Consider the following 27,122-nt stretch of genomic DNA (forward strand, 5'->3'; position numbering starts at 1 on the left):
GTCATCCGTCTTCGTCGTCTTCAGTCTGTGGACAGATTCTCGTCTTGCTTGCTGCAGTCAGCAGAATTTAGTGTAGCGAGTGAAAGGGTTCGCGTAATCAAAGTTGGCCGTCGTCGTCGTCGTCGTGATTATATTGTCCGTGAAAGTTCTTGAAAGTGAGTCCTCCAGTGGTCTAAAGCCTGCTTTGATTAGTGATTGGTTCCTCGAACGGTGTGTGTTTTTGTTGTGTTTGAACCAGTTTTGTAGGGCTACCCGCAGAGTTATTCAATCATGGATGAAAAGGAGTGTTCAAAATTTATACCGATTGGTTGGAAAAAATGGCACGGATCAAAATTGCAAAATTGGCAAAAATTAACAGGTGAACATTGGTCAGCTGTTTCATAATCGGCTTGAACTGTAGAGGCCACTGAAATTTAAATTGAAGCACATAGCAAATGGTAGAAGGCAAAAAAGAAGTAGAAGTAAGGCCATCCATAGCAAAAAAAAACCGGGGCTCCAAAAACCTGGAGGCCTGAACTGCCACAAGTTCAAAATCGCACGCTTAGTTACGGGCTTATCGGTCACAGCCGACAACCGCCTGTCATTTAGATGTCTCTTATCTGTAAATTAATTAGAAATAACACGAAAAATGGCTGCATGTTACATAATCGAGATAGAGCATATACCAGTAGTCTTCTCAACGAAGTAAAGATTGGTCACCCATATGAGATACAAATTACTGATTCCCATTTCGACTTTCTCTATTTTGCATTCGCTTTTAGTTGCATTGTGTATTTTTAACACTCCATCGTTATTTTTACATTTTTCTGTTTTGATTCCACCTTCCACGCCGATCTAATGGCACTGTGTGTAGATAGATAAACAAAACCATTGACAAGTAGATGAGTGGGTATGCTATGCGCAATTTGCAGTTGGGTGCTAAAATAAAATTGACAAAAGTAAGCATACTAAACAACGTAGAGCCAGAGCTACTGCGATTGCATCCGCTTGCTTTGACCTATTTATTCTCGCGTCCTTGCTTATATTTATTTACGGGTCAAGGCCTACCCTTTTGATTATTGATTGGAAATTGGATGTAATTAGAATGATTTTTTCGTTTTTGGCAAAAAAAAAGTAGTCATTCAGCACAACAGAATAATTCACATAAATCCTATAAAAATGGTATAAGATTTATTAAAATTGTAACTGTTACGTTTACTCAATGATAAGAAAGATGCTGCGCCAAAAATTCTCACATGATCTCAACATTATCAGTTTGCTGTATCATAAAAGTGATAAAACAAAAACAAAATTTATCTTTCCACTGACTGTCCACTCCTTTTTGAAAACGAAACTCAAAAAGATGGAACAAAAGCTATTTTCGTTCGCCCCGTACGTGGATAAATGACTTTTTATGAAATGAAGAAAAAATAAACGGGTTCTGCGACGCTATTTATTTGCGCGAAACGACGCTCGTCCGTCGAGTTGGATAAAATACAAAGTGATGAAGAACTTGATAATGGGCGGACGATCGCACCCGTCTCGTTGTGATGATGGCAGACTGTGAGAGAGCGTGGGCAAAAATTTAATTTGAGTCAGTTTTGTGTTGGTAAATTGGATCGTTTGATGGTGTAAAATACCGACTTTGAGTCCAATAGGGTTGGCGATGGTTTTACATTGAATATGATATGAAATTCATATTTCCACACAATTGGTCTAATTATTGTTACACCCTAGGGCAGTAACATTAGGCCACTGTCATTTTTGACACATTTGTAGTAAGCTGAAAATACAATTTGGTAGCTGTATTGAGCTAATTGGAATTTACGCCACAGTGAAAGTTAGTAAGCTTATTTGAATTGAATAATCCAAACTCAAATCAAGGAAAAGCCTCACTTCATAAAGACAGAGAGAGTTGCGATCGAAGTCTAATCTTGATTACTGACTCGAGGCATCGTAGCGTGAAATAAACAACCTTCAATCAGATCAACATCCAACGCGTGCCACAAGATTCGATTTCTGGATTCATATCAATTCGTACATCCGGCACTGATAAGTTCTTAGTTCAGATGTCAAATTTCGATTCAATTTCAGGTCTAGATTTAGTATTCAGATTTGAGATTTCCAATTTACGACGCGTTCGTAAATTGATTTTTTTGGGTGATGCATCAGTCGATTGATTTGTTTGGTAGATGTCAAATCACTTTCCATATGCTTTTGCATACGTTTGTTTGGAATTTACGAACGCCAGCATCGATAAAAAAAATCACTTCGATAGAAAAAATCAATTTACGAACACGCCGTTAATGTTCAGGTCCTGGTGATAGATATCGGATTACTCAGGTTACAAAATCAGATTTCAGATTCAAACTGCAGATGCTTGATATTGATTTCAAATTCAGATTTTCGATTTAGATTCATCTTTAGATTTAAGATTCAGATCTCAAATTCAGATTTCTAATTGCTAATTCGCACACTAATTTCAGATTTTAAATTCAGATTTCAGATAGCGAATTACAGATTTAGGTTACAGAATTCAGATTTAGTTTTATGGTTTAAGATTCACATTACAGGTTTTAGTATTAAGGTTCAGATTTCAAATTGAATTCAGAATTTGAATTAGGATTCAGATTTCAAATTGAGATTCAGAATTTGAATTAGGATTTGAATAAGGATTGCAGGTTTAGATTCAAATTCTGAGGCCAGTGAGAAGAGGGGCAAATCATTTAAGCCATGCAGTTTTCTAGCATCCTTAGATCTGAAATTTTGTCACGCACCCTAAAAAAATAATAAGTAATACTTAGTAGGTACTTACTTGTATGTTGTCACTATGCCTTATTCGCCTTTTCTCTTCTCCCTGGTGTGGTGATATGTGCAAGGCGGAAGTGTTCAGACTTTGCTCGATGACTCCCGTAAGCCTCGTTTTAACTCCTGTGGCCAATTTCTAATCACCTCCGGCGTGTGTAAAGCGCTTAGCATTTGATAAATCATGGCAAATTTCCTGCAAAGTACGCATCATATAGGAATGTTGCGTTGTAATGATATTTGCAATGCGGAAGATTTTGTCTCCATCACGACTAAAATAAATGTTCAGACTTTGCTTGATGACCCCTGTGAGCCTCGTTTAACACCCGTGACCAATTTCTGATCTCCTCTGGCATGTGTGCTTAGCATTTCATTAATCCGGGCCAATTTCCTGCAAAGTGCGCATCATATAAGAATATCGATAGCTTGTGCTAACGGCCCTTCTTAAACGATATGTACCAGTTGAGCTGCATTGCATTGCGTGCTAGAATCCTGGGAAAGGACCAAGCAAGTTTCTCGAAAACGTATTTAATTTGTGAATGGGTACCTAAAACTGCAACCTTTTACAGGAAATAAAGCAAATTTTACCGGATCAAATCTGAATCTCCGTTATTTCATTATTCAGTATGTATTCCTTACCCGATATCGGAGCTTGTTCCTGATTATTGCTGTGGCATTTCCTATCACTAATCGGACATGCTGGAGATGCTCTAGATTCCGGACGGGCCCGCTTTTTTCCTCCAAATTACCGGAACTGAGACTCACTACAAACTAGAATTAGCTATTCGAACAGTATTAATGTAGAGTATTCGGGAAAGCACGTATTTTGCTCCACATAATAACACAACCTTAACAAAACTTGAATATCAGATTTCCAATTTCTGGTACAAAATCTGCACACATTGCACGAATACTTTTGCCCCTACTTACTCTTTCTCTGATACAAACCTGTCAGGTATAAAAATTTCACTATTTGTTGATAAATATTGGCCCCCGTAATCTTCCCGTTTGCTCACTTTGCCCTGCAAATAGAAGTAGAAAAAATTTTGTTATCGTGAAATCCGCTCAACTTTCTCCAACTCAATCCTTGATTCTTTTGCCTTTGATTCCCCTTCGATCGAACAGCTACCAAAAGGAAAAGCGACCCAACGTAGTACGCACACCAACAAGAGCAACAAGGAAAACCACCCAGCCCAAAACTTGGGGCGGCCACGTGATTCTCTCTCCCGGTAGCTCTCTCCGGGAAAAATCCGTAACAATCATCACGCATACCAGCGTGCTAGTTCCTTCATCGTCCAAGTCAGCGCACCATCATCGTCATCATGTCGTCGCTCAGTCAAGTTCTGACCGTCTGCCCAAAGAGTCCACTGGCCGTGACTGCTGGAGGATTGCTCGCGTCTTCGTCATCAACAACTTCCTCAACAACAACAACCAGGCTTTTCGGTGGCACCGTGAGTCAGTTATCGGCGTTGCTGATTGGTGGTAGCGATAATAACGGCGGAGGCAGTTCGATTCAGCGTAAACATCATCACCGGATCATCTCGACGGCGCGAAGAACCATGGCGACGGCACCGAAGCGATGCGTCACGCTGGACAACATCAATCCGGCCATCAAGGTGATGGAGTACGCCGTCCGTGGACCGCTGGTCATCCGGGCGGCGGCCATCGAGAAAGAGCTGGAGCAGGTACGATTTTTTGATTAGTCCTAGCTAGAGTAAAAATGCGACGTCATCGAAGATTCCGAATCGGAGTAGAAAAAAGGGTATTTGGCCCACATTAACACCGTCTTTTCCCCTTTTTGATGTTTACTCCGCCAGGGTGTCAAGAAACCATTCAAGGAAGTGATCCGCGCCAACATTGGTGATTGTCACGCGATGGGACAGCAGCCGATTACGTTCCTCCGGCAGGTTAGTAGTAGCACCTAGAAGCACGCAGCCAAACCAAGCCTTCGCGATTGATTTTTGGCTGGGGGGATGTGGGGCCAACGTTTGTTGTCGTAGGAAAGCCGAAACGAAAATTATGTAAGCAAAAGGTTGTTGCGAAATATCAGAATGGAAGCGTAGGGCCACTCTGAGCCTGCGCCCAATTTCCTCAAACCTTTACCCGAGTGTGGAGCCAACTGATGACGCAAAGAAAACCACCACCCATTATTGAGGGGGGTCACGAGTTGCAATTTACTCCATTGGATGTGAAAAACGGATGAATGGTATAGAATTACAACGATGCTATTAAAGCCAGAGAAAAATAGACCTCGACCATCGGTAATTATTATCATCAGTCGGAGCGCCGAAATACACCAAACGGATGGCCAAACAGCCGATGTGCTGTGTAATGTTGTTATCTGCCCCGAGAGTGGAATGATCCACTCAAATAAAAACAGAAGTCGCCGCCCGCTGATAGGGACCCGGTCATTATCATCCCACAACAACTGAGTTGGTGACTGACTGGCCATTAACAAATATGAAGTAAGCTGACGAATTTCCCTCTAATCATTGCATTGGGATTCAACTTCTTACTTCAACGATGTCAGAACAAAGTATCGGTACCATCGGTATCTTTTGTTCCGATTCGAATTTGCGTCGTTTTTATTCCGAGCGACCATAAAGTTTATTATTCTTAACAACAGCGTTTTACGCGTCGTATGTGACAACGTCGCTCGTGCGGTCCAATTCAATGGGCATGGTAAAATAAAATTGACGCATTCATTCCGATGTGATGTGCATAGCTATGAAAGAGATACGTTAAGTTACGTGTTTGTGTGCGTTGCGAGAGCCCCCCGCGGAAATACCGGCCGGCTGCCGGTCGAACAGTTGGCTGCTTTTCGGCGCATTTGCAGAGATGAATGGCAAATGAGGAACTTGATTTTCTGGTTTTTCGATCCATTAGTAGTTTCCTTTTTTGGACGGTATTATACACACATAAAATTCGAAAACGTGACCCAGGGAGCTGGATTGAAGTTCAATTCGATTCCTTCCATAAATCTTGAAAATTCAAATCGGAACACAGATGAGTACAAATTCTGTCATGAGTGGATGAATGTGAGAAAGAATTGTCGATGGAAGTGCTTTAAGATTTAAGTGTTTTGACAAGTCAAGTTATATTATGGAAATTCCTCTGAAATATCGATAAGCTTAGGATGTTCAAGAATTTTCACCGAACTATGGGAAATGTCTATCCAACAAACCAAATAGGGATGAATTAACCAAATGGATCAAGGATTTTCCTTGAAAAAAAAATCGAACAGACTGTTAAAAACTCGGAAAGTTCGCCGAAATCTGGTAATTTTACTGCCACACTCAATTTGATCTGTTGATTAGATCGGTTCCGGAATTTTAATTTGCTGAAGTTCTTCACTTTTTCTGTAAATAGAATTTCTATAAAAAAAAAGTGGTAACCCTAAAATTTTTTCCGGAACATAATCAATTTAAAAAAGCTATGTTATGTTTACCTAAAAATCGGCAATTTTCATCGAACTGTCTGTAATTCTAAGTGAACACATTTTTTTATGTTGAGAATTTTCACCGAACAATCTGTTGAAGCTTTTAATAGAACAGCTGTAACTGCCTAAAAAGTTAAAATGTTAAAACGCTCAATTATCATCTGAAAACCAGTAACTTTACTGCACTACCGGAAGTTTTTTCTGGACTATGGATCATTTTTACCATTCCTCGGGAAGTCAAAATTTGAACGGAATTATTAGAAACTTTAGAAGTGAAGTAATTTTCGCCGATTTTTTATTGAACTGTCTGTAATTCTAACGGAACAAACTTTGAAATTTCTGTTATACCTAGCGAATAGTCTGGAAAATTTGGTAATTTATCCGAAAAAACTGGTTATTTTACCGGAATATTGGTATTTTTACTTAGAATTTGCCATCCTGGAATCGAATCTACATAGGATTTTATTCATCACATCACATCAGTTTGTTTTGTAGATTCTTGTTCATTCATTCGGTTTTTACATATGTTCGGTTATGTATCAAATTTCGAAAAAAATCGAACACATTGAACAAAACGAGCCTCCAAAATGTAAAAGAACATCACCACCAATATACACACCCCCTACTTCCAGACCTCCGATGGTCGAAGCGATCTCGTTAGCGAAAACTGATCAGCTTTTATTAGAATTGATTGCTTCAAACCCACATGTTTGTTCGGTTTCCTACAGAACTCTCTTCCTAAATTATTAATTGAATGATTGACGTTCGTCGTCTAACTATTTTTGGCAACGACGCTTGAAGTGTACTTTTCAAAAACATTTCAATTTAGAAGATCAATTTCGTACTGACCTTCGTGGTGACCACAAATTAAAAATTTAAAACCGAACACAAACAAATTAAAATAAAGTGGGCTTAAATTGTGACCTTATGGACGTTCGAGAACTCTTTAGAGTGAATCATTTCTATTCGAATAAACATCATTCGCAGCAAGTTCAATCTTTTAGCACGTTCATCTTAGGTTTCGAACAATCCGGCTTCAAATATGTTTATACAATTTTTTTTACTGCCGCAACTTCTTCCAGTGAAACATTCAGATCGGAGGTCTGTTTTTTGCCATGACCAACCCTCGTTTATTTTTTTCCGTTTCTCTTTTTTCTCTCTCTTCCCGATTGCGTGTAAATACAAACACGATATATATGTCGGGTGTTTTGATTTCGACACGGAAGGCCGATTTTTATTTATTGACGAAAAATATTTTGAAAATTTTAACAGTTTTGTCGTTTGTACCGTCGCTAAATGGTGTTATTTTAACGTGTTTAGTGTAGAGTGCAAAAATAGTCAGCATTGTGAAGTGAACCAGCGGAAGAAGAACGATGAGCTTCGCAGATGCTGCTCCTGATGGAGCAGCATCTAAAATTACAAGGCCCCCTAACCTTCAAACTGGGAATGAATCAGCATTACGAGATGATTCTATGGAATGTACCGAGTTACAACAATCAGCAAACAGGAACCAGGACAACAATTATTTAAACACAAATAGGACTACAGAAAGGCATGGACAGGAAAGAGCAACAAAAACCTTTAAAAACTACGAGTACAAACCAAGTGATGGACGACCATACAGAGTACAAATAGAAAACACAGATATTGAGAAAACGAAGACACTCAATCGCTTGAAAATTGGAGAAATCCTACATCAGAATGGTTTCGATAAATCAATCGAGGACATCCGAAAGACTGGTAGGAATAAGGTGACGGTATACGTAGGAAACTGGAGAGATGCAAACCGTCTAGCTGCATGCAAAAATCTTCAACTGAAGAACTTCAAGGCATACATTCCGAAACAATTCGTGACAATGACTGGTGTGATTTCGGGGATTCCCATAGACATGGATGATGGAATAAAAGATAACATCCAAAGCCACATAGAAATTGAATCAGTGTTCAGGATGAGTCGTTTCAAGGATGGAAAAAAAGAGCCAACGCACAAAATGGGGGTGGTATTCAGGAGCAATATTCTTCCCACTTACATAAGTATTTTTTCTGCTATTTTCAGAATACAACCATACATCAGGAAGCCCGTAATCTGCTACAAGTGCCTAAGGTACAACCACCTATCAAAAAACTGCAAAGCAAATGTTGAAAAATGTCCTAGTTGTTCAGAGGAACATCCGGTAGACAAAAATTGCAAAAAAATAAAATGTTTTTACTGTGAGAGCAACGAACACAAAACGACGGATAAATCATGTCCAAGATGGAAGAAAGAAAGCGATATCCAAGCAACCATGGCAAAGAAAAGCATGACGTATCAAGAAGCAAGACAATCGTATCAACTACCAACAGAAAACCAGTTCGATGTTTTAAGAAACGCTGAAGAGTATCCAACACCGGCAGAATCGTATGCCAACATTACAACAAGGACAACAAAATCTTATCAACAAGTACCAAAAACACGGAACAATACACCGATAAACAGCCGACAAAATAAAGGAAAAGAAGGAGCAGATTTTACAACAGGAGCATCGAGTCTGACGCAGAAGGAGTTTGTAAAGAAACGCAGAATGGAAGAAGAAAAGGAAGAAAACATAGGAAACGGTTTGAGCAATGAGTACAGAACAGGAGAAATGGAAAAACTGAAGAAACATTTAGAAGAGACAATCAAGAAGCAAACACAAACACAATGGAATAGAGTTATGGAAGAAATTAGCACAAAATTAGTAGAAATTTTAAAACCTCACGGTACACCAGGAGAGGAACTATCCGCTCAAATCATGGGTGAGTTGAGAAAAGCAGGTGAGTGGACTGGAAACACTTTTATATAGGAAACATGTTCAACATATTACAAGCAAATATTCAGAGCTTAAAAACAAACAAAAATGAACTTACACATGAAATTTTTTCTGGAAAATATGACGCAGCACTATTATCGGAGATTTGGGTAAAACCAGATCAAATGTTAACTGAACGGTGGAATATCCAAGGATATCACCGTATACTAGCACCGAGATCCGATGGTTTTGGAGGAGTAGGCATTTATTTGCGTTCGGACTTATCTTTCAAAAAGATCACACTCAACTCAACCATGAATTTTGAAACTCTGGGGATAAAAATACATCCAATCGACCTGGTTCTTGTAACAATTTACATAAATCCAAGAATCACTATACAAGAACTTGAAACATGTATACCAATACTATTAAATGAAATATCTAATTACCCAAAAGTGTTTATAGGAGGAGATTTTAATAGTCATAATGAGTTGTGGGGATGCTCAGAAACAAACAACAAAGGTAATTTGGTTTATGATCTAATTACAAATTCCAATTTACTGTTTATGAACACTGGAGACTTAACATATATGCCGACTAACGTTAATCAAAGACCTAGTGCTATTGACTTGTCAATGTGCACTTCAAATTTATTTGATAATGCAAAATGGGAAGTACTGGGAAAGAGTTTCGGTGGAAGTGGACACCTTATGTTGAAAATACAACTACAACTAAGCTACAAACCAAAAAAAAAGTTCTATTTTGACCGTATAAAAATTGCTGAAGAAATTTCTCAAATAAAACATTGGGAAATTGAAGAATTTCAGGATTTTATCACATTATCTAATGAAATTCGTAAAAAGCATAGAAAGCTCAGTGTTCATACCCCGAAGTATTATTGGAACGATGAACTCTCCTTACTGTATGAGGCTAAACAGGAAGCGCTGAGAAATTATAATAGAACTAGTAGCACAGGAAATCTGATAGAATGGAAAAAAGCAACAGCAAAATTTAAAAAAATTAAAATAAAACACATTAAAGATAAAATGCTAGAACTGTCTAGTTCAATCGATCCACGGAACATTAAAGAAAATTGGAACTTAGTAAAACGGTTAAGACTAAGTCCTATTGAAAATCCCAGAAATAATCCCATTCTCCATGAGAAAGACACGGCAGAAAAATTTCTTGTTAAAAACTTTGGATTACCAGAATTTAAACAACCATTACCACCTGAATTGAACACAAGAACAAACATAATAGATCTTGAATCTTGGAATGATTTTATAAAAAACAAGCCTTCTCGTTCATCTCCGGGAACAGACAATATTAACTATTATACATTGAAAAACCTGGATTTGGTTACTGTTACTAAATTATTAGAAATATTGAATCAAATGTGGCGAAAGGCAACATTAGATGAACAATTGAAGGAGATTAAAATTATACCCATTTTAAAACCAAACAAACCCCCAGAAGATATAGGATCCAGTAGACCTATAGCTCTACTTCCCACCATTGTAAAAACACTGAATGCATCAGTATTGAAAGATATCCAACTCACTTGCTCAAACAACAACATACTACCTGACCAATCATTCGGATTCCGGAAAGGAATGTCAACTGAACATTGTGTGACTTTTGCGACAAATTACATAATGACCGCCAAAAGAGAAGGTTTTACAACCATAGGAGTTTTCTTCGATTTCTCCAATGCATTCAACTGTGTAAACATCGACAAACTTAAGATTATTATGCTTGATTATGGATTCAAACGAGATACCGTCACATGGATTTACAACTTTCTGGCAAACAGAAAAATGATAATCCATACTGACCAAGGAACTGTAGAACACATCACAAGTTGTGGAGTACCTCAGGGAGATGTATTATCGCCTGTACTCTTCAACATTTACACTGCTGCACTTCATAACACAAACACTGAAACAGATGATATCACTCTTCAATTTGCAGATGATTTTCTGAAAATTGTTAGAGCAAAAAGTCTTGAAAAAGCAATTGGAAAAATGCAAACAGAAATTAACAATTTTTCAACGAAAGCTGCAGAACTAGGGTTAACACTCAATAGCTCCAAAACGAAATCAATGATTTTCAAAACCACGAACAAAATACTCCCTCTTTCTTTAAATGGAGAAACGCTAGAAACAGTGACCAGCTACAAATATTTGGGTATAACCCTAGATCAAACTCTTCGATATGGAATCCATATCAGAACATTAAAACAGACTTTCATCCAAAGACAAAACATGTTGAAAATGATAGGAGGAATCAAACACGGAGGAACACCTAAGGTGATGATGATGTATCACAAAGCCCTTTACGGAAACTTCTTAAATTATGGATCTATTTTATACGGAAACACATCGAAACGATACAGTGATATGCTTGAGACGATTAATAGACAAGGTTTACGCATAGCAACAGGATGTACGAGGACAACACCGATAAACACGTTAGCAGCATTGAGTGGAGAAGGACCTCTTTTGTTCAAACGTGAACTTTTCGCAAAAAAAAGAATTGCTCAACATATTTATAAAAATGATTTAATTGCTCAACAGTTACATTCAATAAATATACACTCTCTAAAGAAAGAATCACAGTACACATACATAGAAAAAGTATACATTAAAAATTTCGACGATTTTCAAAAGCTTTACCTACAGACACGGCCTTGTAGCAGAATGAAAATTACGGTTGAAGATCATATAATAGGATCTTCTATGAAGAAAAATATAACATCCCCGACAATAATGAAATCACTTGCTCAAGAAATGATACGAACCAAATATCCTCTACAAGATAAATGGTATACAGACGCGTCAAAAATGGGATCGAAATGCGGACTTGGGATCTTTGATGATTCATCAAATCAAAGAATAAGTCTAGCGCTGGCGCAGGAAGTGAGCATTACGTCAGCAGAACTCCTAGCAATAAGGGTAGCACTCGAACAAATACCCAATCAAAATTCCCTGGGAGCAGTCATCTTTACTGACTCACAAGCGGCTTGTAAAATCCTGAAAAGAGATAAAAAAAATCAAATATTTGATAAAGTTACTTATGATATATGTAACCTAGCAACAGAGAAACGCACAACAATTCAATGGATACCTTCACATGTTGGAATTATTGGGAATGAGAATGCTGACCAACTAGCCAAACATGGCCTGGATTGTCCGGCTATATTAGAAAACAAATTTCGGCTAGACGACGCTATCAGGCGCTTCAAAAATCAATACATAACGTCTACTAACGAATGGTACAGAGACATAGCAGAAAATAAACAGAAGGGTTTGAAATTCTACCAATTTCAAAACCACTTTAATTTAAAGCCATGGTATTACAATTCTGAATTGAGCAACACACGAATCCGCACGACAAATAGGCTACTAAGTGGACATGACTATTCGCCATATTACCTTGGCCTAATGCGTATCCGTGACACGAAACAATGCGAAATATGCTCAGTAAATTTCACGACAGAACATGCCCTATTTAATTGCATACAATATAACCACATACGAAACCACTATGATTGGGAAACATATTCCAATCTTTTCGAGTTGATAAAAGATTTTAACGAAGACAAAATTAAAGAAGCTCTCAGCTTTTTGGAAAAAGCACGATTCATTATTTGAAAAAAATGTTCAATATCGACACACCGTGTCTTCGAAATAACTAACTAGAAAAAGAAGAAAAGTGGTTATATAGAGTATGAAACTCTCGGCCAAAAACACCAAAGTCATACATACATACAAACACGATATGTGGCCACGTGGTCAATGAAGTATATAGATAGAGGCTAAAAACTGCGACTTTTCTGTATTTTTCTCTTTTTTATTTGTAGTTCTTGCTGTTGTTATTCTGTGCACGGCTCGTGTTTGATTTTATTATTGAAGAGGCAGAATGTTTCGGGATTTTTTTTCCTCCTCCTTCTTCATTCGCACATTCATTCAAACAAATAATGGTACATGGTAAAAATAACGCCCTGAAAAAAAAGAGAGGTACAGAGAACGGAAAAACCTGTAATCGGTATACAAATTAGCGAACAACATCGGTATAGAAAAGAAGGATCAGTGCGAACGATCCGAAAATATCATAATGGTGTTTGGATGTTATTTGTGGTTCTGAATTATAAACCGATCACGGAAGAAGCGAACTCATTTTTTCACGGTCTGATAAATTTTTGTTTCGATCGAGTAATTTTGTTCTATTTTTAAACATCAGAGCCAGATTTGTTATCAAACAACTTTTTTTTTTAAATAAACAAAGTCATGAAAGACACAAAGATGTTAAAAAGACAATAATCGAAATAAAAAAATTGAGTTAGTTTTTTCGCATGCCAGTAAAAGAAAACTTGACTCATATAATAGAATCTCATTCAAATATCATTGATCCCAAAATATTGAACATAATTCGGGTAACGATCAATTGCATTTTTCCGACCAGTCATGCTGAGAAGCGTATGCGTATCCGATGCGGTAATTTATCTTTACCGTTTAATTTTCCATCTTGGGGGCTCGTCTTTTCATTGATAAACTCTTGAAACCTACCTATATCTAGTTTTGTCGTTTCCACCAACCTACTCCAGACGCTACTCGAGCGAGCTACGCCATCGATCGACAAATAAGCTTAATCATGCGGGATTGTTTTGGCGGCCTATCATGGACCGAGCAGGCAAAGAAGCGTGATCGTCACAATTTAACTGTAATGGATACTAATTGGTTCGAGAGGTGCTGTTAGGGTCGTTCAACGGAAATTCTGTAAAGGGACATTTTGATCAATTTCAGTTTAGCTTTCGTTTACTTACCAAAACGAACCACTAGAAAAAATTGAACCAAATAGGGCGTTTGCACAGTGCATTAGTATAAGTAAGCCGTTGGGCAAACAAATGTGACAGCCCCATGTTAAATGAATATAAATTGACTAAAGAAAGATATTTTTTGAAGAATTAATAAAAACTATTGAAAAGTTTCTTATGTACAACACATTTTTCGAAACCTAGATTATTTTTTGACTTGATTGTGATTTTTTTCTAATTTTGAGTGAAGTTCTTTAACAAAAAAGAAGACTTTGTACAGGATATGAGCGTTTTTAGTGAAAGCAGGACAAATATTGCTCAAGTTAATTAATCAATTTCGTGACGAAAACTCTTAACATCATCTTCCTGGTTCCAAATTTTATATGATAGACCCAAAAACGTGAACAAAGGATCCAGGGGAACCGTTGTAAAGCACATACAATGATGGTTGGCTTGTTTTTTATTTTTTGTTTTGCTTGGTTTCCCACTGATATCTAATAAAATAATCGCAGAATCGTTTCCACTTGTTAGCAAATGATTCGAAATATACTTTTTGAATGTTTTTTAGAGAAATTGAGCATTAATTTAAGCGAAAACCTACATTTTGGTTGAATTTTGCTTTTTTCGCATATAAAAACCTCTAATGTGTGCCCAACAGACCTCTTGTATGTGTGTGTAGCAAACGCCCTATTGTGAGAATTGCTTACCACGAGAAAAAGTCAAATTCTCAAATTTCTTATTTTTCATTATTTAAAACAAAAATCCCTTTGCTTTTAGTTTTTTTTTTTCAGACATCATTTTTATTGTCAACTTGTTTGTATAAAACGTAAGCGGGAGAGTAGGCGGTGACCCAATGGCACCCAATGTTTTGTTTTCGTTCCAGTGAAAATTATCAATTATTTCTTTATTTGATTAAATATGAATTAAGTGATAAACTATTTAAAGCTGTATTCAACGCGTAGACGAATGTTTGCAGAATCTGCATTTTCAGTGATCGGGTTTTGTATGTTAAATAAATATAAAAGTTGTTGAAGGATTCTCTGCTTGTCAGGAGTTTGTGGGTAAACATTAGCGTTTGGAACTCCTGGGCACCTCGAATAGGAAGTACTGAATAATTCATGCCATATAACAACTCAGATGGATATACAGTTGCGTTCAAAAAAGAATGAAATCGCGTGAAGCTGCGCACCCACTTCCAACTTTGACAAGCTGCCATTTCTCTCTCGGTTGATATTTTTTCATGAAAATTTCACACAATCTAGTTCAACTACCCAACAAACACTTCACAAAATTTGAAGTCTTTACAATGACGGAAAACAAAGATACAGCTATTCCCGTAAAAAAAGGAAATTTTGAGTTGCTCCACTAAATATGCTGTATCTTTGATAATTTTCATTGAAAAACCTTGAAATTTGGTTCAAAGATGTAAAAATGTTTTATCTAATACCAGGCCAAGTTTCGTCAAAATCGATGAACGTGATCAAAAATGGTGCCGGGTTGAAAATGAGGTTCATTATCGCCCAGCAGACGATTTCATTCTTTTTTGGACGGATGTTTATATGTAAAACAGCGTTATCCAGGTATTCCTGGTATTTTCTTTCACAAAACCAAAATTTATCACAAAGAATGTTGTAAATAGCTAAAAACTTCATTCGTACTTTGTTTCGAAAGAGAAAATGTTTCAACAGAGTTCAAAATAAGAAGAACAGAGTTTCAGAAATGACCTGCTAATTATACAGATAAACAAATTTGATCCACAATTAAAGCGAATATTCTATTCGCTCTTGTGTTTCAATACCAGTTCTGTTGGAACAATTTCTGTTTCTAAACAAAGCAAGAATAAAGTTCCTATCAATTTACAACATTCTTTGTGATAAATTTTGGTTTTGTGAAAGAAAATACCAGGAATACCTGGATAACGCTGTTTTACATATAAACATCCGTCCAAAAAAGAATGAAATCGTCTGCTGGGCGATAATGAACCTCATTTTCAACCCGGCACCATTTTTGATCACGTTCATCGACTTTAACGAAACTTGGCCTGGTATTAGATAAAACATTTTTACATCTTTGAACCAAATTTCAAGGTTTTTCAATGAAAATTGTCAAAGATACAGCATATTTAGTGGAGCAACTCAAAATTTCCTTTTTTTACGGGAATAGCTGTATCTTTGTTTTCCGTCATTGTAAAGACTTCAAATTTTGTGGAGTGTTTGTTGGATAGTTGAACTAGATTGTGTGAAATTTTCATGAAAAAATATCAACCGAGAGAGAAATGGCAGCTTGTCAAATTTGGAAGTGGGTGCGCAGCTTCACGCGATTTCATTCTTTTTTGAACGCAACTGTAAATAAGGCAGCTAGAAAATAGTATGGTATGCAGTTCCCTAAGAATTGTAACTTCGAGTGAAACAACGCAAAATAAACGTTTTTCAGCGCAATTGCTCGAAGCAGCGCTGCCGACAGGGGGCAAGCTTGACGAAGCCCCTCTCGAGGACTGTTGGGTTACCATCAAGACAGCCATCAACAGTGCTGCGGAGAACGTCATCGGTCACGGGAACGAGAACTCGACGGAACGACTGGTTCGACGAGGAGTGTAAGAGGATGATGGACGAAGAGAATGCCGCGCGGGTGGCAGAAGTGCAAAGAGACACCCGTCGAAATGTGGAAAATCATCGACAGCGAAAGAGGCAGCGAGACCGAAGTTTCCAGGACAAAAGGCGCCGCCTGGAAGAGGAGGAGCTGGAGCAGCTGCATCGATCCTAAGAAACACGAAAGTTCTATCAGAAACTCAACGCATCCCGTAAAGGCTTCGTGCCGCAAGCCGAAATGTGCCGGGATAAGGACGGGGGCATCCTGACGGACAATCGTGAGGTGATCCAAAGGTTCAGCATCAAGACGGTGGGGGAAGGAACATCGCCGGCGTAGCCAACGACGCAGAGGAGCCACTCCCCGATGAGTGAAGTTAATGAAGCCATTCGTCAGCTGAATAGCAACAAGTCGGCTGGGAAGGATGGTATCGCAGTTGAACTCATCAAAATGGTCCCAGACAAGTTGGTCAATTTCCTACACCGGTTGATGGTCCAGATCTGGGACATAGAAAAGCTACCGGAGGAGTGGAAGGAGAGCGTAATATGTTCTATTTACAAGATGGGGGACAAATTGGACTGTGAAACTACCGAGCGATACCTGTCCTAAATGCCGCCTACCAAGTGCTGTCTCGAATCCTACTCCGCCGTCTACGCCACAAGCAGATTCGTGGGAAGTCATCAGGCCGGCTTCATGGAGGGACACATTACAGCAAATCTTCCAAAAATGCCGTGAACGCCAAGCACCATCTATTCATCGACTTCAAAGCCACATACGACCCGATCGACCGTGACAAGCTATGGAAAATCATTGACGAGAACGGCTTTTCCGGGAAGCTAACCAGACTGATCAAGGCGACGATGGATGGAACGCCGTGCAGTGTGCGGATTTCGGCTGAACTGTCGAGTTCATTCGAATCGCCCAGGGGGCTTCGACAAGGCGATGGTCTATTCTGTAAATACGTAATGCGGCGGTGAAGGAGATCTATCGCAAACTGAAACGCGAAGCAGTAAAGATTGGGTTGATGATTAATACGTCCAAGACAAAGTACATGCTGGCCTGCGGATCCGAGACACACCGAACACGCTTGTCCAGAAATAACAAGGTCACGATTGGCAACGAGCTGGAGATAGTCGAAGATTTTGTCTTTCTCGGCTCACTGGTGACTGCAGACAATGACACCAGCCGCGAGATCCGACGGCGAATGATCAGCGGAAGTCGTGCCTACTATGGACTCCACAAGCAACTGCGGTCGAGAAGACTTAGCCCTCGCACGAAGTGTAACCTGTATATGCCGCTCGTTAGACCGATTGTTCTCTACGGGCACGAGACGTGGATATTGCTCGAGGAGGACTGACCATCTTTGGTGGCGTGCAGGAGAACGGAGTGTGCAGGCGAAGGATAAACCACTAGCTCGCGCGTCTCCACAGCAAACCCAGTATCCAGAAGGTGGTGAAGGCGGATACGCTGGGCAGGACAGGTTGCGAGAATGCCGGGCGACTGTCCCGCAAAACAGGTGTTCGCTACGAATCCGGTAGGAACGAGACGAGCAGAGGCGCAACGAGCGAAGTGGTTAGACCAATTCGAGCGTGATCTGGAGAATGTGGAATGTCCGAGAAATTGGAGAACGGTTGCCACGGACCGAGTGAGTTTTAGGAATTGTTTTCGTCAAGTTATGTCGTAACAAGTAATCCTAGATATTTGAACTGGCGCACTCGCTGAATTATCGTATCTCCTGTACGGATTAATGGCAGCTTTGGTATGGAGCTACGACCGGAGTTGAACAACTTACACGAAGTTATTGATAGGTTTAGTGAAAGCATGTTACAGGCGATGTATTGCTAAAGGACTTGAAGGTCGTTACCAATCCATTTCACTATCTGGAGGGGGTTGGAGTGTCTATTTGAAATTATGGCGTCATCGGCAAAGAGCCGAACTTTGCAATGTAGGTTCAGTTGTGGAAGACCGTTGATAAAAACTAGAAACATCAGCGGGCCTAGGCTACTTCCTTGTGGTACTCCTGTTGTAATGAACCTTTTGCTACCTGAGCATTCTTTCAGAGACACGAATTGCTGTCGAGCTTTCATGTAGCTTTCAATTAACCCATGGGGCTGGCCTCGTATACCATACCATTCCAATTTTTGTAACAGCAAGGCCGGGTCTATTGTGTCAAATGCTTTCCTCGTATTCAAAAACAGGGCAACAGCGTAGTTACGATTGTCCAGGTTAACTAACTTACTCTAGAGACAAGAAGTTTTTCCAGAATTTTCTTCAAGACTGAGAGCGTTGAGATTGAACGGTATTTTGAAACGTCTGAGTTGTCTACAATTTTGAAAATATTAGTTACTCGGACTAGTTTCTATGCGTCGGGATTAACTGCGGATCCGACCATTTCATTGAAGATACATATCTGTCAGTATATTGAAGATCGCCAAGTGATGTGTTTTTAGTATGTCCACGGGAATATTGTCAACACCAGGAGATTTGTTGGAATCGAGATTGCTGATTTCTAACAGTGGATACTGATCCCAGAATCTAAGAAGGCGATGGAGGTGAACGAAGTGAATTGTACTGTTCAATGTCTCGATTACTTGCGATGTTAGAAGCCAGTAGGGGGGCAATATTGTATTTTCCACAATTCAATTGATGTGGAAAATGTGGAACTTTAAAAAAATTAAATTTATGTCAACTGATAAGGCAAAGTTGGGAAAAAGCTGTAGCCATTCTTGTTTCACTCTATAGGAAACATGATACCGGTATCCATCACTCAACAGTTAGGTTTTAGTCAGTGCTTGTATACTGACTGACTAAAAAGGTAGGTACTTGGCTCCCATCTACTTCTCGACAGAGTGTAAGGTGCGAATAAACCGGCTTATAAATTGAACAAATAAAACGTAATGTATGTATGGAGCCAGCAAGGTGTGACGTCAACAATTGGCGCAAGATTGGCAGAACTGATGTACAGATTATATTTTTCTACCCTCTGGGAACAACCGGTGTCAACAAATCGGTTAGCATCAGCAATCCAGTTTATGTGACCGGCTGGTTTGTGTTCAATAACAAATAACAACAAAAAAAGGTGAAGCGAAGATGAGCCGATAGAGCTGATAATTGTGATTGTACTCACAAGTCACAGTAGTGATAACGAAGCCAACAAATGCAAAGGTTTGATGAATTTGCATTTTCTTCTCAGTTCACTGGAATCGAACAAAAATCAAGTAGGCCTATGAAATTGAAATTTTGCAAATTTTAGCTACATTTTACAATAAGTCTTGTGAAAATTGAAGATAACGATAAGAAGTTCAAATATGAGCGCTTTTCATATCAACCGAGTTGAGACCACCTAATCTTATCGAATTTGACTCTAGGTAATAACCCATATTCAAGACAACAGACAAATTTGTTGGTTATTAACAGAGCTCAATTACGAAAATCAAGTCTCTCTGCTTGACGATATAGATTGAATTCGTTAAATCAGTCGACCAAAATTTAGGTTCAAAAATCGAAGAAGGCCCGATTTCTGCACGAATTTGGTCATAGAAAAGATTCAAATTAGGTTGGTCGACCAAGTTCGAATTTTGAATATTTCAAAATTTATAACATCTCTTTTCAATTTGTAAAGGATAATTACTCATTGCAACTTTTCTTCTTTCCACAGGTCCTCGGTTTGGTGTCCTACCCGCCCCTGTTCGACGATCCCTGCATCCCGGACGATGCGAAGGAACGTGCCCGTACCATTCTGTCCGGCTGCAAGGGCGGCTCAGTTGGATCCTACACCGATTCTACCGGCATTGAAGTGATCCGCAAGCACGTGGCCCAATACATTCAGGATCGGGATGGAGGTATCCCCTCGGATCCGGCCAACATCATCCTGTCGGCTGGCGCTTCCGGAGGCATCAAGGCACTGATGGCCCTGCTGCGATGTGACGTCAACGGAAAACGTCCCGGTGTGATGATTCCCATTCCCCAGTATCCCCTTTACTCGGCCACGATCGCTGAGTTCGAAATGGCACAAGTCGGGTATTATTTGAACGAGGAGAAGAAGTGGGGTATGGACGTTTCGGAGCTGCAGCGAGCCTTGGACGAAGCCAAGAAGACTTGCTCCCCGCGCGTGCTTGTCGTCATCAATCCGGGTAACCCAACCGGACAGGTACTATCCCGCGAGAACATCGAAGAGATCATCAAGTTTGCCCACAAAGAAAAGCTGGTTCTTTTCGCCGATGAAGTGTACCAGGACAATGTCTACGAAAAGGGCTCCAAATTCCACTCATTCAAGAAGGTCCTCATCGAAATGGGTGCGCCCTATAACACGATGGAACTGTGCAGCTTCATGTCCTGCTCCAAGGGTTACATGGGCGAGTGTGGCATCCGTGGAGGATATGCCGAAATCATCAATCTCTGCCCCGATGTCAAAGCAATGCTGCTGAAATGTCTATCGGCTCAGCTGTGCCCCACAACGATCGGACAGGCCTGTATGGATGTCGTCGTCAATCCCCCGAAACCGGGTGAGCCATCCTACGACCTATTCATCAAGGAGAAGAACGCCGTGCTCAGTTCCCTGAAGGATCGCGCCGAGATGGTGGCCAACACGTTCAACTCGATCGAGGGATTCTCGTGCAATCCGGTGCAGGGAGCGATGTACGCTTTTCCCCAGTTCCGGTTGCCCCAGAAGGCGATCGACGCGGCCAAGAAGGCCGGCCAAGCGCCGGACGTATTCTATGCATTCCAGCTGTTAGAGCAAACCGGTTAGTATTAACTAAATTAACTTTGATTGATTGCAAAACTTATAAAGTAACAATAATCCAAAAATCATAATTAAAAACTTACAAAATAACCACAACGCCAAAAATGTTTTTAAAGTAACAAAAGTGAAACTAATTAAGAAACTGAAACCAAAGTTAAAAGTAGAAAAAATTTCACAGAACTAACAAAAATGTCAGGAATCACAAACATTACAAAAATGATAAAAATTTACAAAAATGACAAATAACGAAAATGACAAAAATAATAAAAGTAACAAAATTGGCGAAAATGACAATACCTAATGAAAAAAAGACATACGGCAAAAGTCACATAAAAAAACAAAATAACAAAACAATTACCAAAGACACACAACGAAAACAAAAGATAAAAATTAAAAAGATTACAATAATGAAATAATGACACAAATGGTAAAAATGACGAAATTACAAAATGACAAAAATAACAAAATCATAAAAATGACTAAAATTAAGATATTACAAAAATGAGAAAAATGATAAAAATTACAAAAATATCATTAATAACAAAAATGTATGACAAAAATGATAAAAATAACAGAATGTAAAAATGAACGAAATGAAAAAAAATCACTTAAAAAATGACAAAAAAACGAAAATGGCAAAAATTACAAATAAAGATAAAAATTACAAAAATTAAAGAAAATTAAAGAAAATAACATAAATTAGCCAAATGACAAAAATGTTACTAAAAACAAAAAAAAGCAAAATGATTAATGATATAAATTTCATGACTGATAAAAATCATAACAATGACTAAATTGATAAAAATGAAAAAAAAATACAAAAATGATAAAAAGATTACAAAAATGTCAAAAAATTATAAACAATTCACAAAAAAATGATAAAAATGGCTGTTTTGTAGTTTGTGTCTTTTTTTTCCTTTTCATTGTTAATGATTGCAAAAATAATTCAAATTACCGAAAATGACAAAATATACGCAATTTCAAAAGCAACTTAACTTCCAAATTTTCCGAAAAATACAAAAACATCATGAATGATAAGAATGACAAAAATGGCACAGTAAAAAAAATTAGAAAATAACAAAATGACAAATAAGACGAAAATGACAAAAACTATAAAACTGAAATAAAATAACAAAAATAAGCAAAATGTCAAAAATAATGTTAAATACAAAAAAAGAAATAAAATGATAAAAAAGGCGAAAATTAACATATATTTCTACCTCTTTGGTAAAAAAGAGATGTTCAGATTCCTTTATGTTATTTAAAACCGGGAAAATCCTAAACAAAACCGGGAAAAAACCGAGAATTTGAAAATGGAAACTCGCTGACCATCCTGAAAATGACAACAAATTACAAAATTACCAAAATGACTAAAATTAGGATATTACAAAAATGATAAAAGTTTTAAACAATGATAAAAATGGTTAGAGTTACTAAATTACAAAAATGACAAAAAAACAAAAATTAGGACATTACAAAAATTATGAAAATGACAAAAATAACAAAAACATCATCACAAAAATGGTAAAAATAACCAAAGGTAAAAATGAACGAAATGAAAAAAAAACAATAAAAAAAACGAAAATGGCAAAAAATACAAAAACGACAAATAAAGATCAAAATTTACAAAAGTGAAACAAGATAACAAAAATTAGCTAAATGACAAAAAATTGGATAAAAACAATAAAAGCAAAACTGAAAAATGATAAAAATTGCATGACTGATATGGTTTTGATAAAGCATTAAATGACTAAATTGATAAAAATTGAAAAAAAAATAATACAAAAATGAAAAAAAAAAATTAAAAAATGTCAAAAACTACAAACATGGAAAATCACAAAAAATGATAAAAATGACAAAATGACTTTTTTGTAGTTTGGGTCTTTTTTTTCTTTTTCGTTGTTAATGATTACAAAAACAACTCAAATTACCAAAAATGTCAACATATACACAATGACAAAAATTAAAAAAGCAACAACTGTCCCAAATTTTCGAAACATTTCATGAATGACTAAAATGATAAGAATGACAAAAATGGCAAAGTAAATTAAAAAGAAGAAAATAATAAAATGACAAATAAGACGAAAATGACAAAAAATGGAAAAAATTATAAAAATAAGCAAAAATTCAAAATTTTTAAAACAACAAAAAATGAGAAAAAAAATTCAATGAATCATTACCAAAATTACATAAAGACGTATATCACAAAAATGATAAAAATATTTTTTTAAAAATAAAAATGACAAAATTTTTGATAACGACAGTTATGACAAGAATTACATAAATCCAAAATTATAAAAATTGAAAATCAAAATTACAAAAATGTCAGCTAAAGCAATCATGATAAACATGATAAAGCTTAGTTCTTTTAGAAATGGGACAGTTACGAATGCGTGTATCTCAAAAACCATTTGTTTGATCTAAATACTTTCTATGAAGGAAATGAAGGTAATGTTATGATAATTTGTGAAAAAAATTGAAAAAAAATATTTATCGTTTTATTTCCATGAAAAATGTCTACTTTATTCTTGGTGCCTCCAATCGGCTGGCGCACACTTTTTTCAGTCATGATATTGATCAGTTTTTCAAACATATAATTCGTATAACCTGTGTTTTAGGTTGCTACATCCTCCGTCTTCAATTTCTGCTTTTTTCGGTCCAATACTTCTCTTTCAAAAGAAACTGAGGGCAATTTAGTGGAATCAGCTGTTTCGAATTTAACAAATTTGATTATTTTTGAGACACTTTTTAGAGCATTTTAATGGAATTTCTTCTGGCAAAATCTGAAAATTAAGAAGAAAAACCATCATGAGATTGAACTTTAAGTATAATCGGTTAGTATAGATCGTTGGTTGCGAAGGTTACATACAAGATTACTCTTTTAAGGCTTTTAAATACAGCGAAAACCAAAGTTTTCGTTTTGAAAATTGTGGTTTTATTCCACAGAAGCAGAATTTTGGCAAATCATTATATTTCATACAAAATATACAACGAATACATACTTTAATCTGCTAGGGACCTTGCCATGAGCAGACATGGTATAGGATTCAAACGCTGGAATTTGTATACAATTGTGTATTTCATAAGTTCTGTCGTTCATCAGAAATCATGTCCCATAGCCTCGGTACCAGCTATACAGCTTACGAGCTTTGGAACTAGTGAAAAATTGTTGTTTGAGGATAGGTTTGAATGACTCATTGCTAGGCAACACCTTCAGCTTATCGGAGAAATTTTTTTTTGACATTTCAGCGATCTAATTTTTCGCTTATTGAAAATTAAAATCGCTAGAATGAGACTTGACTTCCCTGATGACCTTTAACCTTAGTTGCCGATCATGTGCTTTACTCCAATGCATGATTTGAAATTTGTGGAAATTTTTGACAGTGTTTGCATACTTTTCCACCACTCACACATAGTAATTCTTTGAATAATCAACGGTTTTGGTCAGTTACCAATTTGATAATGACGGATTTTAAAGGAAACTGTGCAAAATATTTTTTTTCTTTTTCTCTTGCATCGTAAATATCTTGAAAACGCCTTAATTTTAAATTATGAAAAAAATAGGTCGAATAGTACTTTTTACAGGCAACAAAATGCAGTCAAAATTTTGAAATTCCGATTACTAGTAAACGAGCTATAAACTAAAGAAAGTGTCCCATTTCTAAAAGAACTAAGCTTTAAAATAAATGGAAAAAATGACAAAATAATGACCTAAATTGCAAAAATGACAAAATCATAATATTACAAAACAAAATCCAAACTGACAATTTTGCCAAAAATCTCATGAACATATTTAAAAACTAATAAAAAATTAAAAGAAACATAAATGACAAATAGATAATTAAATGTATTGAGCTTCGATTTTTTTCCATTTTGTAAGTTATTCACAATTTATTTATGTTTTTATTTTAGTTTCTATCATACTTTTTAACAATTTTAATTCTGTCAGTTTTGTAATTTTTGTCATTTTTGTTTTTTATCATATTTTTAAAATATGTTTATGGTATTTTTTTCTCATTTTTATTTTATTAATTTTTGTACTTAAGAAAAAATAAAACTTTGTGACAAGAATCGAATTTTTTCGTTGTCGTTTTTTAACTTGTCTGTTAAATCAAATTATTCAAACTCTATTTCACTCATTTCAGGCATTTGCATCGTCCCGGGGTCCGGATTCGGCCAGAAGCCCGGTACCTTCCACTTCCGCACGACGATCCTACCGCAGCCGGCCATGCTCAAGGAGATGCTGGAAAAGTTCCGGGCGTTCCACGAAAAGTTCATGAAGGAGTACAAGTAGAGCGTGGAATCCACAACAAACAAAAAAAACCCACAAAATGCTTGCTGTTGATCAACTGCCAAAATAGTGGCACTGCACCACAGCCATCAACAACTCTACACAACAACATTTGCTTGCCACTGATAGAAGACCAACGTTGAACTTTTCAAAGATTAAAACCGGGTACAGCATATTGAGCACTAGTAGGGTACAACTCATCAGTAGAGTTGTGCGATAGTCGAATATCTCTGGGCAGCACGGAGGTTTTTTACGAGATATACCCCTATACAGATATATTATACAACAACAAAAAACTCATAGAGGACGAAAACAATTCTAGAATAGGGAAAAGCATAATTATTGTTAAAACAGAAAAAATGGGAATCCCGAAATTCACACAAAACATATGATGAGAGCAATCTAATTGCAGTTCTTTTTAAATGCATGTGCAGGACGGCTCAGACTCCACTGGTTAAAATTGATAGTTTGCGCTGCGATAATTTAGAATGTTTAACACTCCTTCGCTGAACCTGTAAAGCTTGCTTAAGAATTCAACTTTCCGTTTCCACTCACCCGCTTTTTAGAGCTTGTTTAGTTTAAAAATCAGTTGAAGAAACTATGGAAAAAAAATCTCACACAAAATCATTCAAATTATTACGTGTAGTAAACTAAAACTAAGAAAAAAAAATCAAAACGTTCGATATGATTGAAAGAGGACAATAATTATTTGTGAGAAAATGTTTTTAAATCGATAGAGTTATGTGAGGGAGAAACAAACAAAATTATCTAACAAGTATTCAACTTTACACAATTGGCAATTTTAGGGCGCTTTAAAAAAGGAGAAGACAAAAAAAAGGAATTTTAAAAGCTTCAGTGTTGTTGTTAGTGATAAATTGGGCAGACGTTAAGATATGTTTCTATTTTTTTTTTAATTTATCAATTAAAATCTATACTAATGTGCAGTGGGAATAAAATTTTCATTTTTGTTATCTGTTTTTAAAAGATTTTGTTTTATTATTTTAAAATGTCCGTCTCTGTCGAAGTGATTGTTTTTTTTTGCCAGCAAGCTAACGAAAGATTATTGAAAGAAGAATTCGAAAAACGATGAAAATATAACGATATATGTTCTGCGCAGTGTATATTCTCGCTCGTTCGGATGTAAAAATTACAATTTAGCTGTTATTATTGGAGTACATATTGAAGGCGAAAAAACAATGAAAGAAGTGGTAATAAAATCATATAATAAGTCAAAAAATGTATGAATTTACTTATCTCAAAGTGTCTAGGAGAAATCTCCCTGATGGAAAGAACAAAAAAAAATCTACCTATATAGTTATTTGTGACGTGGAAACGAGAAGCTTCTGCCCTGCAAATGCACTGTGTTCACCTTGATTTAAGTCTCGTCGTTTGTTCATAACTTCATGCAAAGAAGTTTAAAAAATTATATTTAAATTTTTGTAGCTATGTGTCATTATAAGAAAGTAGATCACAGTACTTTTTAAGATATTTTAAGCTGTAGGCTGTTTGAATTTGTAGGCTGTTTATTATTGTGGTAAAATTTCTATGATTTCTCCTTTTCTTTAAAAAAAAAGGTCCTCAAGACCCCTGCCTCTAATTCTTATCTTTGATGAACATTCATTATTTTTAAAAAGACGCGAAGACTTAGCACAAATTTAATGATTTTTTGTCTATTTTTTAAGAGAATAGTGAAG

The 27,122-nt window shown here is 36.9% G+C and overlaps 1 protein-coding gene across 2 annotated transcripts; it reads left to right on the forward strand.

The window, feature by feature from the left end:
* Positions 1–26,665, forward strand: LOC129751890 (alanine aminotransferase 1-like). 2 transcript variants are annotated; one of them, XM_055747655.1, is made up of 5 exons: positions 1–155; positions 3,910–4,469; positions 4,602–4,691; positions 20,052–21,138; positions 25,283–26,665. In XM_055747655.1, exons 2-5 carry the CDS (start codon positions 4,107–4,109, stop codon positions 25,429–25,431), a joined length of 1,689 nt encoding a protein of 562 aa, XP_055603630.1. In that variant the 5' UTR covers positions 1–155; positions 3,910–4,106; the 3' UTR covers positions 25,432–26,665. The 2 variants fall into 2 exon arrangements, with proteins under 2 accessions (XP_055603630.1, XP_055603637.1); XM_055747662.1 differs by having other exon boundaries at positions 34–210.
* The last annotated feature ends 457 nt before the right edge of the window (positions 26,666–27,122 follow it).

Source organism: Uranotaenia lowii, chromosome 1 (assembly GCF_029784155.1).
Source record: "Uranotaenia lowii strain MFRU-FL chromosome 1, ASM2978415v1, whole genome shotgun sequence".
NCBI lineage: Eukaryota > Metazoa > Arthropoda > Insecta > Diptera > Culicidae > Uranotaenia > Uranotaenia lowii.